General features: G+C 42.4%; 1 protein-coding gene across 1 annotated transcript; it reads right to left on the bottom strand.

Moving 5' to 3' along the window:
* Positions 1–233: 233 nt before the first annotated feature.
* Tslp (thymic stromal lymphopoietin) lies at positions 234–4,655 on the bottom strand. The gene is made up of 5 exons (XM_021151091.1): positions 4,641–4,655; positions 4,337–4,476; positions 3,591–3,635; positions 2,870–3,004; positions 234–1,035 (listed from the first exon to the last, which is right to left on the bottom strand). Exons 1-5 carry the CDS (start codon positions 4,642–4,644, stop codon positions 928–930), a joined length of 432 nt encoding a protein of 143 aa, XP_021006750.1. The 5' UTR covers positions 4,645–4,655; the 3' UTR covers positions 234–927.
* Between the last annotated feature and the right edge of the window lie 11,923 nt (positions 4,656–16,578).

Genomic DNA, 16,578 nt, shown 5'->3' with positions numbered 1-16,578 from the left:
CCTTAGAAAAGTACGCATGAAAATTGCTTAACCAAATTCAAAACGCCATTCATAAGAAACGAACTTGAAAGCCGGATGTGGTGGCGCACGCCTTTAATCCCAGCACTCGGGAGGCAGAGGAAGGCAGATTTCTGAGTTCGAGGCCAGCCTTGTCTACAGAGTGAGCTCCAGAATAGCCAGGGCTACACAGAGAAACCCTGACTCGAAAAACCAAAATAAATAAATAAATAAAACAAACTTGAGAATTACTTTATTCAGAAATGTATTCATTACAAAGTAGCATGTATATTTCCAAAAGTGCTCACAAAATAAATAAGAAATTCATTATCTACAACTTTAAATATATATCTCGTAGATGTGCAAGGCTCTTGAGATCTGCTTGTGAATCCTACTGTCCTGGGTCTAAACCCTTTTACAGCTGGATTTACAATATGATCTCAGCAGTTTCTCCCAGATTCCACAAGCTTCTTTCAGACCACCTCATCATGGCAGTGACTGCCTGAACTGTCGTTTTCTTCTTTGGTAAAATCTTAACATAGGAATGTTAAAAGAATCATTACAGGTAGAAAAATCCTTGCCTTTTAAACAGGGTTTAGATGCTGTCATTGGTTTTAATTTTTTTTTTCTACTTTCAATTCTCTTCCTACTACAGTTAGGTTTGCCCTAGAGTAAGGTGTGTGCAGGGGAGGTGAGAAAGACTTCTCAGAAGCTGGTCATTAACAGTACAGATATTTCCATTCACGGACTATTGCTCATTTCCCATTTAAAGCACCTATACTGAAGAAAGCAATATGCCAAAAACATAAGTTAAGAACCCCTTCTGTAATTAAAGAATAAACATCAGTGTTCTTCTAAGTGTCACACCCTTAGTATTATGTCCACTAAACCCAAGATAGAGATTTTCATAGCAGAAGCTGAAAGCTAATTTTATTCTGGAGATTGCATGAAGGAATACCACAATCTTAGAATTTGTGAGGTTTGATTCAGGCAGATGTTTTGGACTTCTTGTGCCATTTCCTGAGTACCGTCATTTCTCTGCGGAATAAGGGGAAATAGTCAACATTAGTTTTTTTCTATCTTTAAAGGCTGGCTGAGTGGCACTATGTTTCTATTCATATCCCTTCCCCCCAAAATTCCCCAGATACTTGGTCACGGTATGATTGCATGTGCTTCTTCAGAGAAATGCCCTGTCTCTCTCAGCACCTCCTCCATAAAGCCTCTGCTTTATGGAGTCAGATAGTTCCTTCTGAAACTCTGCAAGGACTTCTAAGTAGGTGTCATTTACTTGGCTCTCACTGCCATTGCATCAAGGGTATTCCCCACAACACTGAGTGCAGCGTTTTCTACATCAGAAACGTTGGATGTCTATTGCATAATTAAATGAGAGAATAAACTTACAGTTTCCTAATCTCCTTGACAAGATAAGTACCCAGAGGCACAAGCTGTCTTCTGGGCCTCAGTACATATCATTCAGCAAACCCAGTCTGTTCTTTGAAACTGAAGTTTTCTGGCTCGCATACCCACCCTACGACTCTGAAGAGGATTCCGGTACAGTTCTTCAAATGGACTGCCCTAGAGTTGTGAGAGACTGGACCTCCCAGGGATAGAATTTCCCAAGGTAAACAATAATCTTCCAGTCTCCTCCGACTTCATCTTTGGTCTGGGAAGGAGCTAAGATAAATTCCTCCAGGTTCTCCCCTTTTCACACAAAGTGTACAAGTTTAATCATGTTTGTCTCCTGAGCCCTGGCTATTTTGATATTGTGTCTATCTGCACATCTGTTAGGGTTTCTATGAAAAGAAGGCAAACTCCGGCCAGTTTCTCATATGGCTGCCTACTACTACTTTTCTCCTGTAAGCTCAGCCTGGGTGACTTTCACTTCCAGGCTGACTGAACTCTAGGAGTTCAGTCTTGAAGCCCCAAAACATGATAGTCTTATCTACATTTACACAGAAATACTAGACAAAGTTCACTAAGTTAACACTTTTACACATGTATCTACATATACTTACATGCATGCACACACAAACATATGTCTGTTTTCTTAAGCATGTCATAATGAAGACAAATATTCTACTTCGCTTGCCAAGTGAAATAAATGTTGAGGAAGTATTGTGTGCTAGGCACGGCTCCAAGCGCTATCACTCATTTGATTCCCACAATAGCCCTGCATAGGATGCTGCACTGTCGTTCTTATTTTTACCAAAGCACCATAGGCTAAGCACTTTGTCTAAATCTCCGAAACTAGAAATTATAGGACTAGGGTTTAAAGTAAGGCACTCTGGAGTGAGTACTTTTAATTCTTCACGTATTCATGTCTAACTGCGTACACAAATACCTTATGAAAAGAGACTGCAATTCCATCCACACAAGCAATGAAGTGGAATGGGGGCAATGAATGTGAAAGTTAAGGAAAAGCACACTATTAAAAAGCGATGTTTACACAGCCAACGAACAGCGAACCTGTAAGGGGCACCAAACCCAGGAATCTTGGAGGTCTGGTTTGTGTGTCTTGAAACTGAGTCTTTTAAACTGTCATGTTTCAGGAGCCAGGAGAACAATCTGCTAACATAGGAGGCTCACTGATCACACCTGAAAACACCAACTCAGATTTACAATCAAAACTCAGACCAAAGAACAACAACAACAAAAATAGAACTCCGGAGGTAGATTGTGTTTGGGAGTCTTTGTCAAGGTTAGCTCGACTGACAATCACAACTTGGCTCATTTGCTCCTGAAACGTTAAGATCAGAAAAACAAAACAAGACAAAACAAAAACAACACCGCACTTAAAGCCCCACTTTTACGCAGGGCTTCTTTCTCCCCAGTCATTCATTGCAAAGGCAGGCATTTGATACTTTGGGCTTACCTCAGTTTCAGGGTAGCCTGGGCAGTGGCCAATGAGGGCAGCTCTTGTTCTCCAGGCAAATATTTTCTCGGGGAGTGAAGGGCAGCCAGGGATAGGATTGAGAGTATAGTTCTCGATTTTCAGGAGACAAGCTGGCTGCTCACAAGCGGCGCAGTTCAGGGAGAAAAAAAAAAAAAAAAAACCCGCCAGATATTGAAAATTGAATGAAAGGGACAGGGAAGGGGATGGGGATAGGAGGGAAAGACACCAGGATGGTGTCTGGTATCAGAATCCAGAGTCGGTTGAGAAGAGGAAAACGGAATCAACCCACAGGAGGGAGGTGCCTGGCAAGAGTAGCCGAGAGCGCCTACTGGAAAGGCTTCCTTCCACCCATGCTAGCTCCGCCCATCCTTTGAGGTGGCTGTGAAGAGACCGTGCTGACAGCAGATGCCCTGGGACCCAGGGTCATGGTGTTTCAACTTCGTTCCTCTGGGTTTCCCACAGGTCTTTCTTCCTGGGGCAGAAGGGGATGCCTATTGCAAATTGCTCCGCAAACACACTTTCTCCTAAACCAGAGAAGTGGAGTCCTAGACTGAGCAGCCCAGATGTCTCCTATCGGCTCAACAGCCAGCATCTTTTGGAGCTCAGCTGCCGCCTGGGGGCTCTTCCCCAGATCCCTTTCCGGATGCGGGCCACCCCGGGGGGGGGGGGGGGAACTAGAGCTGCTGACCACTTTACTCACCTTGCTCTCACAGTCCTCGATTTGCTCGAACTTGGCGAACTTAGCCTGGAAGAAAGCAAGTTAGGATAAAGAACTGAGTCGGAGGGAACAGCATTCCCCAGCCCTTTGCTTCCAGGGTTTAGTTTCCGCTGAGTGACGTGACCCTATATGATGGACAAGGTGGTGAAACATCCAGTTTTCTGCTTTTTCTAGGTTCTCAGAGGAAAGCCTAGCCCCACCCAAGCAGGAATTCCTGCACCTGGCACTTAAAACCCACTTGCAGCAAAGAACGATTATTCTTTGAATGTCTATATCTGCTTTATAGTCATTCATACCTGCCTCTCTCTCACACTGTACCTAAGAATGTACATTTTCAAAGAAATAGTTACCACTATATATTTTTAAAAAATTAAAGACTTCCATGTCTCATAACAATATCCTGAAAGATCTAGAACACTAGAAAAGCTATGGAACACGGCTTCATGTCTTAGCTGTCCCTCTCCTGAGTTCTTATCTCACAAGGATTCCCATTCTGTACCAAGCAGTAAACCAATATCCATATCTGTTGTCAGCCTCTTCTTGCTTTGTAAAAGCCTTGTGGATACACACATTTAAAATCCCACTTCTAAGAGAGTTGGGATAGTTTTTTCCCCAAAATTATTTCCCTTTCTTACAGACTCAAATTGGAGTTTTTGTGATATTTGCCCCTACTTTATACATACATACATACATACATACATATGTCAAAAAAAAGTCTCTTCACTTACCCCTTTCAAATCTCCAGTCAGGTCATGAAAAATTATGTTACAATATATATCCGTAATTGATGCGAAGTTACAGTTAGAAAAGTTGTAAGTTAGCACCATCCGTACTAGTACTTGCAGGATGAAGAGGCTCCTGAGAAGAACTGGAAAGACACACAGTAAGAAAACTTTTCACTGAAACACAGTTCCAACTCTGTTTCTCGTGGAACTGCCCCTCCAAGCAGGGAGAGCCTCCAGACCTGCAAGGACTGTGCTCAGGTATCAGCCCTCACCGCCCCTTCCCAGTCCATGCACAGCCCATATTCACCCATGCTGTTGCCTGAACTTGGAGTCTCCCTGATCTTCCAGTGTTCTCTGCCTCCATATATATAACACCTAAACGCCTACGGGCTCTCTTCTCCTAGGCCAATGATTTTCCTTGATGTCATTCTTTCTTTATAGAATTCTAAATTGATGATGTAAAAGAAAAGAAATAAAGCTAGCCAAATCTATGGAATTTTAACTTTAGCAAAATCATCAGGAATTTCCCTCACCTTTTTCCTTTTCTTTTAAAATTTTATTTTATTTTTATTTTTTTAGCTCTGCCCTAAACACTTGCTACATGCTTAGATATGCTTTTAGAGATGATACCCTGTCATCATTTTGACATCTTTTTCCTACTGGGCAGTTTCTATGACTGATTTTTTTTTTTTTTCTGCTTGGAAAAAACACCTTCTAACACCCGCAGTCACTTTAGGGGCTTGGTACTGATGCTGTTCCACCATGCACACCCTGACCATCTATCTCCTTTGTCCAGTTTGAACTGGCAATGTCCCTCTTCATTCAGTGTTCCTGTATGACAGATTTTGGAGAATGAACGCAGCCTTGGGATAACATAACTTTTGTTGAAGGCATTTCACTGAAACCGGGCAGTTGTAGTCATAATACTGGAAACAGGAACAATGAAAAATTGAATTATATGAGAAAAGGACCAGTTAGTCTCATCTTCAAAAACTCAGAATCAGGGTGAGTGCCTAAGCTTGATTAAAGAAAACTGGTAGCAGAGCGGGGTGTCGCACGCCTTTAATCCCAGCTCTTGGGAGGCAGAGGTAGACGGATTTCTGAATTCAAGGCCAGCCTGGTCTACAGAGTGATTAAGATTTTTTAAATGATGAAGTCAAGCATCCAGCTGCCCTTGAAACTTATTATTTAGGTCTCGGTGGAGGAAAGATGCCTTACCAGGAGTAGTGGGGGCTCCTAAGGTGTGTGGTGTGATGGTGCTGTTGCAGGTCTAAGCCACTAGAGAGAGACCTGTCCAGCATGCTCTCCTCCTAGGGGAGGGACAGCTTCTGACCTGTTGAGCTGTGTCAGCTCATACTCTCAGCCAGGAAATCTTTGGATGGCCCCAGGCATGCGTCCCAGCAGCACGATTATCAGGGATGGAGAAAGAAGCTGGATGGTGGGTTGGGTTAAGATTTGTGCTTCAACCCCCGGTTGGGGTTTGAAAGGAAGTACAAGATAAGAGTAGCCAAGTGAGTCAGGGCTAGCCTGAGAGGATGTCTCGCAGCCTTCTGATTGGAGCAGCGCCAGTACAGTACTGGGAGCAGGAAAGAAAGGTCCAGCTGTTGACACGAACCGAGCCCCTACTCTCCTAGAGCTCAGCCGGCTGCCCCAGGCCCTCCTGACACCCAGTTCACTCTCCCCACTTTTGCGTGTCAGAGCCTGCAACAGTCTGGTCCTCGGGAAGTTCCTAGGAGTCACTGCTCAGAGCGATGATGTTGGGTGCTCCACGTGAGTCCCTGAAAATGTCACAGACCACACCGAGCCAGGGAAGGAGCGAGCACAGGGATTGGTAAATGATTCCATTCGGGGGAAAGCACAGACTGGAGTCAGAGGTGAAGTTTTCCCAGAAGGCCTTCAACAGCTGGAGCAGCACAGCTGGACCCAGTTCTCTGGCATTAGGATGAGGAATAAAAGATTGTAGCGATGGCAGGAGGCTCAGAAAGTTTCTGCTTTGCTGATGACTTTAAAGACGGACTTTTCTGGAGCCCTGCAAGTTTTAAATTTAGGTTATGATACCATGTCTGGGTCATGGCGTCTTCCCATCGCTACTTCTTACAGTGATAAGGGAAGATGCCAAAGCCTGATTCATCTGGCGTGACATCAGATATGATTCTGATCAGCAGCTAGATATTGCACAGGCAGAAGCAATGTAGAGATCCAGATGTGGTCACTGAATTGGGATAGTTCCAAGAGACAAAAGAAAGGAAATGGCAGCTGATTTTGCCATCTTCACTCACTTGCCTTCCCCTGTAGGGAACCCACTTCTTTATTGGTAAACACGTGGTCTTTAAAGTCACTTCAAGTGTATTGCCTCTCTGCCCGAAACTTTTGGGTAGATTCATTTGTTGCAGAGCCCAGGAGTAATTGCTGATGGGGGCAAGAATGTCAGACAGCAACAGACAGCAACCTGTCCCCTGACCCCCATAAGTTTTGGCTTGGCACCCATTGGAGTACACCCTGCCTACCTGCCATTTTTGGCTTCTCCTTTAAAGTGTGTCTATAGTTTATGTATGTGTAGGTAAATCTGAGGCAGGCATGGGGCCCCCTTCAGGGATTTTTAGAAGGCATCTCTTTGCTAAGCACATCACCTACACCATAGCATCAGCTTCCTTACTGGTAATGATGTGACATCTTGAGTCATTTCAATTATATTGACTTTTGGTAGACTCAGATACTTTAAGATTCTCACTCATCACTCCCATGTTGACTCCAAGTCTTCTTTCTAACCTTATCTCCTTTATTTAACCAGGCTTCCCTCCAACAGTATTCTAAGTTAATACACTCTGAAATTTTCCCAAATTTGCCTCTTCCAAACCTTGTTATGGGATTCTGATCACAGAGATGCAGAAACCAAGGCTTTTTTTTTTTTTTTTTTTTTTTTTTTTTTTAGGAAAGACAACTTTTAACTGTGATAACGCAGATGAATTGAGTCCTGAGCCCAATATTCCAGAACCCTTCCAGGATTTTTGTATCTTTGTCTCCCATATGCGGTACCTTCTTATGTCACTGGCTACACTACACCCAGGGTGGGATTATAATGTGAAGGGAGGAGGAGGGAGAGTCTCTAAGAGAGCTGCAGTGGAGTGTCATGCGTATTCCAGGGTTGGGGAACTGCAGGAGAGATGTCACATACCCTCAAGGGATCAGCCTGTGTAGTAGCTGTTCATATTTTCCTTTGACTCCTTCCACACTCTCACTTTCTTAGGTGTTGATTTGAGTTGAGCACTGATCGCCCTATTTGTACAGTGCTTGCCCTATTTGTACAGTGGGGGTTTTGTTAATGTTTAATTACACCATATTTCTCTCTCTCTCTCTCTCTCTCTCTCTCTCTCTCTCTCTCTCTCTGTGTGTGTGTGTGTGTGTATCTGTCTCTCCCTCTCCCTCTTTCGCTCTCTCTCTCTCTCCCTACCTCCCCCTCCATCCCTCCTTCTCTCTCTCTCCCATCCCCCACCCTCTCTTGGCATGTTCTGTAATAACTGATTTGTCCAGTAATCATTAACTTTGCTCTGAAGCATTTATGTGAATATAATAGCACCAAAGTGAAACCCCCCTCCAAAAAAAAAACAAAACAAGAAAGCAATCAGGCAAACAAAACCTACTGAAGATAAGAACGGAATCAAGGGACAAGGAAGTGTGAGCAGGTACAGGGAGGATATAGAGAAATCATTATTAGAACTGGGGGAAAAGACAACTGAGACAACGGAGTAATTCAGGTTTCAAACCACTGAAGGGCAGTGTGGACGACAGCAAGGTCTGCAGCTTATTCACACATGAAGGGGAAACTGAGTTTCCTCAGACCTACTGATATCCTGAAAGCCACTGCAGGGATGTTTCCCACTGAAACAAGCTTGCTACAGAGATTTCTTTTGGTAGCTCACTGCTGCCACCTTCTTGGAATCTACTTAGGCTTACCTGGAGCAACCTCTGGGCCAAGGCATATTTTAGAAATTCCTGTGGGCTGAAGAGCTTCCTGGTTTTATATTACTCCAAATACTTAAATGCTGAAGGAATGAACAGTACATGTGCAGTTTGGGAAATCCTAGGTTGAATTAAGACTGGGACACCTTCTCTTTAGTAGGAAATAGAAGTGATGTCATTGGAGCTGTGTGACTACTCAGGGAGTTTGGCAGTTTTCTTACCCAGGGAGACCAGAAGATGACCCATGCTGTAACCATCCTTTTTCCCACTTTCACTAGAAAAACATTCACTTGTTTTCTTAATTTTTATTTCTCATATTAATAATAGTTCCCATTCTTTGTGCTTTGTTTACTCCTCCCTCCTCTTTCTCCTTCTAGAAAAGATATATTTGACATAGTGTCTCACTCTTTATCCCAGGCTGGCCTCGTGGTTGTGGGGATTCTCCTGTCACATCCTCGTAAGTACTGGGATGCCCGGAGTGAACTACCATGTCTGGTTTTCTCCCTCTTCCTAAATTTACTTCTTTACCTTGCTTCTTTAATTGGTTCTGAATTTCATTTTTCTTTTCTCTCATCTTTCTCTTCTCTCTTTTCTTTCTTTTTTTTCGGTGGGGGGTTGGTTTTTTTTTTTTTTTCCAGAGAGGGTTTCTTTGTGTAGCCCTGGCTGTCCTGGAACTCACTCTGTAGACCAGGCTTGCCTCGAACTCAGAAATCTGCCTGCCTCTGCCTCTGCCTCCCAAGTGCTGGTATTAAAGGCATGCACCACCACCACCCGACACTCTTTCCTCTTTTCAAACCTCCTTTTTTCTTTTCTTTTTCAAGTGGTTCTTCCCCAGGTTAGCCTCACCCAGGATGAGCTTCCTGAGACAAATCACCATTCTTAGCTTGTCCAGTGTATTTAAAGCAGTCAGTCCGTTCTTCAAACAAAACTCAGTTTAAGTTTGAGACAGCCAAAGTTCTATGGAAACTCCGCTTTATTTTTAAGCCATATTAAATTATAGAAATCACAAACTTCAAAATGGGAGTGATAGCAGACAGATTTTTATTGAAGAAATGGGTGGAGAGTCCCTTCTTTGTAGTAAGAAATGTTGACGACAGGCACCAACCTTAGTTTGGTAGCATTTTATGTTTACCAGTAGACCTTTCCTGGAAGAATGGTTCTCTTGGTGTTCTGGAAGTAAGGTAAAGTGTGTGTGTGTGTGTGTGTGTGTGTGTGTGTGTGTGTGATCCTCAGTTGCTAGTTGCATAATCATAATCACTTTGCCTCCTGGCGTTCATTCATGCACAAAGGACATGCTTTCTTAAGGGAGCGTACTTTTTTAAAGGTTTATTTATTTTTATTTTATGTGTGTAGATGATTTGCCTGCATGCATGTATGTGTAGCATGCATGTTCTTTGAGCTACAGACATCAGAAGAGGATGTCGGGTCCCCTGGAACTGATGTGATTTTTGTAAGCTGCCATGTGTATGTCAGGAACTGAACCCAAGTCCTCTGCAAGAGCAGTGCCTGTGTGCTCTTAATTGCTGAACCATTGCTCCAGCACTTTGTTTCATTGTTTATATTCTTTTTGATTAGTCCCAATTTGGCATTGTGACCAGGTAATATGCTATAGGCTGTGTGGTTTGTGATGACTGTGACGACTGTCCACTTTGCTCACTTATTTGTATTATACATTATATTCAAATAGCTTTATTGGCCTGAGCCATTGAATTCACTAAGTCCCTCTAGACTCTTTGGGATATGGAAGACTAGAAGGTGAAATGAGAAACTTTCTGTGGCCAATGTAACAAAAATCCTTTCCTTTTATTTTCACACTAAGACTGCTGATAAAGTTCATAATTTGCGCATAGCTGAGAAATGTTGGAAGACGTTTTGGCTCAGAGCAGGGAGACACAACACACTCATGGAAACTTAATGCTTGTAAACGTGGGATACTTGTGAAACTCTGTATAGTTTCACTTTCAGCTAGCAGGGGAAATGAGGCCTTGTCTCTCTTCATGATTGCTTGTACAGTGTAGAAGAGGTCATTTACAGAGAAAAGGTTTAAGGAAACTGTAGGAGCGAAGCCGACTTAAAATACTCCAGAAGAGTTATAGATGAATGTAGATACTTTGCAGATATAGTTATGATGTAGAGCTTGCATTTTTCCTCTGTGTAAATTCTCTCTGACCTTTGCCATCCTGATTTGTACCCTGGGCGCATGACCAACAGGCTCTCTTGACCTCTCACTTCTGATTGAATGTGCCCAAAGAGACGTCTTAGGAGGAGATGGAAGAGAAGAATGAGAACAAACTGCGGAGTTGTCTTCTCTCCCTCCTTCTCTTGGGCAGCCACAGATGGGATACTTTCATCCACTGAAGCACAGGTTATTCATCTTGGGACTGACAGGATGTGTAAACAGTCTATCCCTTTGTCTCTTTTGATCTAGGGTTGATTGCCACCCCATATTATTTCTCGTGGTGTACTATACTATCTCAACTGTCAGTTTGGCTGTTCCAGACACATTGGCCTGAAGTAATTTATAAATGAATCTTCTCTTTATTTTCAAGAATGAAACAATTTCAATGATAAATTAAGTGGTCATTATTGATTTCTTTTCTTATACCCTTTGTAGATGGTCAATTTATCAATGCATATTACAGTTACAAATGTAGAGTATGCTCTTTGTTTCCCATAGGCTCCCGATTTACTCAGTTAACTACCATAGTGACAAGTGTGTCATTATATGAAGTTAAATTCTACTAATTTATTGTTACACTATTTGTATTACTACAGCTCTAAAACCTTGCAACAGTGGCCACTAATCTTAGTCTAATATGTAGATCTTGACTCCCATGAAAGATGTGTTATGAGAAATTCTGCCAACTTTCCATTTTTTGTTTTGTTTTTGTTTTTTGTTTGTTTTTGTTTTTGTTTTTGTTTTTGTTTTTGTTTTTGTTTTTTGAGACAGGGTTTCTCTGTGTAGCCCTGGCTATCCTGAAACTCACTTTGTTAACCAGGTTGGCCTCGAACTCTGAAATCCACCTGCCTCTGCCTCCCAAGTGCTGGGATTAAAGGCATGCGCCACCACCGCCCGGCTCCAACTTTCCTTTTTTAAGTGACCTTTCCTCATATTTGGCAACACATGTCAGGATTTTCAAGAAAATCATGAATCTACTAGACTCTGTTGTGTAATCTCCTAATAGTTTCATCTGATTTTTATGCTTAAAGGTTTTAAGAGCAGTGACTGTTAGGAGAATCACATGGCTGCTGGTGCCTTCTTTCTCTTGCAGTGTGTCTGACTCTCTTCAGGATTCTTCCCTGCACTGAATTCTAATATTCCCAGGAGTATCTGTGCTCTTGGTTAAGCAATCACTTTAAGAATTTCTTCTCTCAATGGAAATTGGTGATGGTGGTGTAGGCATCTTTTGGTCAGCCTGGAGACCTGGGACAGGAAAGGCTCCCAGAAGTCTATGAGAGTGACCCTGGCTGAGACTCCTAGCAGCTGAGGATATAGAGACTAAAGTAGCAACCTCCTGTAACCAGGCAGGACTTCCAGTGGAGGGACCCACAAAACCTTTGACCCCAAATTTGTCCTTCCTATAAGATGTACAGAGATAAAGAAGGAGCATACGTTGAAGGAATGGCCAATCAACATCTGACCCAACTTGGGAACCATCCCATGGGAGAGAGCCAGCCTCTGACACTATGCTTACAGACAGAAGCCTAGCATAACTGTCTTCCAAGAGGCTTCACCCAGCAGCTGCTGCAAACAAATGTGGAGACCCACAGCCAAACATTTGGCAGAGCTTGGAGAGTCTTATGGAAGAGTGGAAGATAGAATTGAGGGAGGCAGAGGGGTCAAGGATACCACAATACCTACAGAGTCAACTAACTTGGGCCCATGGGGGCTCACAGAGACTGAACCACCAACTAAAGAGCGTGCAGTAATTGGACCTAGACCCCCCTACACATGTGTGGCAGATAAGCAGCTTGGTCTTCACATGGGTCCCTTAACAATTGGAATGGAGCCATCTCTGACTCTGTTGTCTGCCTTTGGGTCCCCTTTCCCTATCTGGGTTGCCTTGTGTTTCAGTGGGAAAGAATGCACTTAGTCCTGGTGTCACTCCATATGCCATGGGGAGGCCTTCCCCTTCTCTGAGGAGAAAGGGAGAGTGTGGTGGAGGGAGGGGTTTGTGAGGGTAAGACTGAGAGGAGAGGAGGATGGGGTAGTAGAGAAGTATATTATCAAAATTAGTGCTTTGTTTTCTAAAAGCAGAGAGGAGAGCTACAATTGGAAGTAAAGTGAATAAAGAAATTAATTAATGGAAACAAAGAAAATATTACAAATGAACCACAAAAAATTATTCTCTCAAGTAGAATAATAATCCATAATAATCCTCTGTCTGTGTGTGTGTGTGTGTGTGTATCCGTCCATCTGTCCTGAAAGTCGATTACATTTTCTGAGATCCCAGGCAGAGCTTCTGAGAAAGTTAGTTATTTCTCTGAATTTGGTGTATAAAATTTTCTGGCACATATAAACATTAATATGTATACATAATATCTTTACAAAAAAAGCATAAGAGAATTTTAAGTTATATTTTATGAACAATTACTTAATATTTTAAATATTTATGTATTTTATATATGTGAGTATACTGTCGCAGTCAGATCCCATTACAGATGGTTGTGAGTCACCATGTGGTTGCTGGGATTTGAACTCAGAACCTCCGGAAGAGCAGTCAGTGCTCTTAACCACTGAGCCATCTCTCCAGCCCCAATTACATATTTTTATTAATTTTTGAAAGTATACAAAACAGTGAGTCTCATTTTGTCATCTTTGCATATATACTTTATAACATTTTGGGTATCTAAAAATTTACATGTATGGAGATGATAAGCGTCAAGCTCAATGCTGGACTAAAATTTGACTTTTCATTCAGATGTAATCCTTTAAGAAATAAAATGGAACAATGCCAAAGATATAATGTTATTTAAAGTGGAACCTAGATAGTATATAACAATGTTACCCTCTCATATGGCCTCAGTGTGAAATGTCCACAATAGTTTCCTTTATTTAAACACTGAATCCCCTCTCTGTATTGCAAGGTGTTTTTGTTTGTTTGTTTGTTTGTTTCTTCACAGGCTTAGGTTTTGATTTGGGTTTTTTTTGTTTGTTTTGTTTGTTTGTTTGTGTTTTTTTTTTTTTTTTGAGAAAGGATTTGTTTGTGTAGCTCTGGCTGTCCTGGAACTCACTCTGTAGATCAGGCTGACCTTGAACTCACAGGGGTCCACTTGCTTTTGCCTCCTGAGTACTGGGATTAAAGGTGTGCGCTACTACAGCTCAGCATGCTGTTTTATTTTTTAAGATTTATTTTAATTATGTATACTTGTGTCTCTGTCTGTGCAAATTTGCAATGAGTGCTGGTACCCAGTGGTGTCAGAGAGAAAGAGAGAGAGAGAGAGAGAGAGAGAGAGAGAGAGAGAGAGAGAGAGAGAGAGAGAGAGATTCCCTTATAGCTAGAGTTAGTTACCCATGTAGGTGCTGCTGGAGCCTGAACTTAGGTTCTATGCAAGAACAATATATACTTTTTTATTTTTGACAAAATTCTCACTATGTACCCTTGGTTGGCCTGCAATTCACCATGTAGACAGGATTGGACTTGAACTCATAGGGATCTGCCTGCCTTTGTCTCTGTTGCACATGATAGGATTAAAGATGACCACCACCATCCTGAGGTAGAGTATGTACTCTTTTTTAAAATTAATTATTTTATTTATTTATATCCCAAATGTTGCCCCCTCCCAGTACCCCTCCCAGAGTTTTTCACTCCATCGCCCCCCCCCTTCACCTCTGAGAGGGTACCCACCCCCTCTGGCATCCCCTTTCCCTGGGGCATCAAGTCTCTATAGGATTAGATGCACCCTATCCTACTGAGGCCAGGCAAAGCAGTCCTCTGCTACGTATGTAGAGGGTTGGGGGGGGGGCGTCAAATCAGCTGGTAATGATCTTTGGTTGATGGCTTAGTCTCTGGGAATGCCTATGGGATTGTCATCCGCTTCAGCAACTTCAACCCTTCCAACTCTTCCATAGGGGTCCCCAACTTCAGTCCAGTGGTTGGCAGTAAGTATCTGGGGGTGGGTGTAGGTGTTGGGGGGAGAACCTCTAGAAAGTTCCAGAGACCTAGGATATGAGAGGCTCTCAATGAGGGTGACCTTAGCTGAAATATCCAACAGTGGGGAGATGGAACCTGAAGAGACCACCTTCAGGAGTTATACATGGCCTCCATTGGAGGGATGGGGACATCAGTCCACCTTCAAAATTTGTGAGCCAGAATTGTACCTGTCTAAAAGAAACGCAGGGACAAAAATGGAGCATAGACTGAAGGAATGGCCCACCAATGACTGGCCCAACATGGGATCCATCCCATGGGCAGGAACCAAACCTTGACACTATTACTGATGCTATGTTGTGCTTGCAGACAGGAACCTAATATAGCTGTCCTGAGAGGCTCTATCAGCAGCTGACTGAGACAGATGCAGATACTTACAGGCAAGCATTGGACTGAGTGTGTATTCTCAATCTCTGACTTGTTTCTCTAGCTCTTCTGAGGTGGTGCTTTAGCGTGTTGAGGGAACTTGGGGAGGCAGGGCCTGCCTGGAAGAAGTGGTTCTGGGAATAGGACTTGAGGTTTACACTCAGCCGCTGTTTCAAGTCCATTACTTGCTTTCAGATCACGCCCCAAGTTCCCACCAATTGAACAGAGACCCCCCAGCTCTGTTTCCTTGGCCAGGAAATTGTGAACTAAAGTAAATACATATTTCTCCCTCAAATTGTTTATCAGCTATTTGGATATAGCAAAACAAACAATAACCTAACACATCACATGCATGAAAATAGCATGTAAATGGGTCAGACAAAATTAGGTCATATGTGTATCTACACACATATACATGGTATCTTGAGAAGGATGGAGAATAGAAAGCATACACTGTAGTTAGGCTCATTTTGCATTTTGCATTTTCTTTGATTGTGTCAATGTTTTCTATGGTATCTTCTGCACCTGAGATTCTGTCTTCCATCTCTTGTATTCTGTTGGTGATGCTTGCATCTATGGCTCCTGATTTCTTTCCTAGGTTTTCTATCTCCAGAGTTGACTCCCTTTGGGTTTTCTTTAATGTTTCTAGTTCCATTTTTTGATCTTGGATGGTTTTATTCAATTCCATCACCTGTTTGGTTGTGTTCTCCTGTAATTCTTTAAGGGATTTTTGTGTTTCCTCTTTAAGGGCATCTACCTGTTTAGCTGTGTTCTCCTGTATTTCTTTAAGGGAGTTATTTATGTCCTTCTTAAAATCCTCTACCAGNATCATGAGATATGATTTTAAATATGAAGCTTGCTTTTCCGGTGTGTTTGGGTATCCAGGACTCGCTGTGGTGGGAGTACTGGGCCCTGATGATGCCAAGTAGTCTTGGTTTCTGTTGGTAAGATTCTTGTGTTTGCCTTTTGCCATCTGATAATCTCTGGTGTTAGATGTTCTTGCTCTCTGGCTGGAGCTTGTTCCTCCTGTGAGTCTGTAAGCCTGTGTCAGCACTCCTGGGAGACCAGCTCTCTCCTGGCAAGACCAGTGCACAGAGGGCTGCAGAACAGCCCCACCTCCTGGGTGCAGATGTAGGCCCATAGGACCCTGTCCCAGCTGCTCTGTCTCTTCTTCTGAGGCCTGTGCACTCCTGAGTGTACCCGCCTTAGAGAGGCATACACTGTAATTCCAGCATTTGAGATTGGAATCTGAGGTATAATGGAGAATCCAGCCTCAGCAACTTAGTAAGACCCTGTCCAATAAAAACACAGCAGAAGAAGAACAGAAAAGTACAGTCAATTGTATTACAGTTTCCTGACTTGACAACTTCTTTAATATTTGCTATTTGAAATGGTGCTCAGCAAGCAATCTTCTGAACTATCGTCTAGCATGTTTTTCAGATATAAATTATCTATAAGATATCTAAGTTAATGATATATCCATTTGTAACTTAGACTATCATCTATCTATCTATGTATTTATGTATTTATTTATGTATCTATCTATCCTCCACCCATAGGTATACTAGTAAAACAGTCTTATACAATTCCCTATCAATAAAAGATATTGTCAAAATTACTGGTTTTTTCTTGCTAAATTAGTAGACAAAATTAGTGAGCTATTTCAGGATTGCTTACATCACCTTTTCTTTTATTACAAATTGCTTGGTTTTAGGTAGTTGCTTTAGAGTTTATCATACATGCCTTGAGTTTACATATGCATAAGTG

The sequence above is a fragment of the Mus caroli genome, chromosome 18, assembly GCF_900094665.2.
Source record: "Mus caroli chromosome 18, CAROLI_EIJ_v1.1, whole genome shotgun sequence".
Taxonomy (NCBI): domain Eukaryota; kingdom Metazoa; phylum Chordata; class Mammalia; order Rodentia; family Muridae; genus Mus; species Mus caroli.
This window is presented reverse-complemented; position numbering and strand designations above follow the sequence as displayed.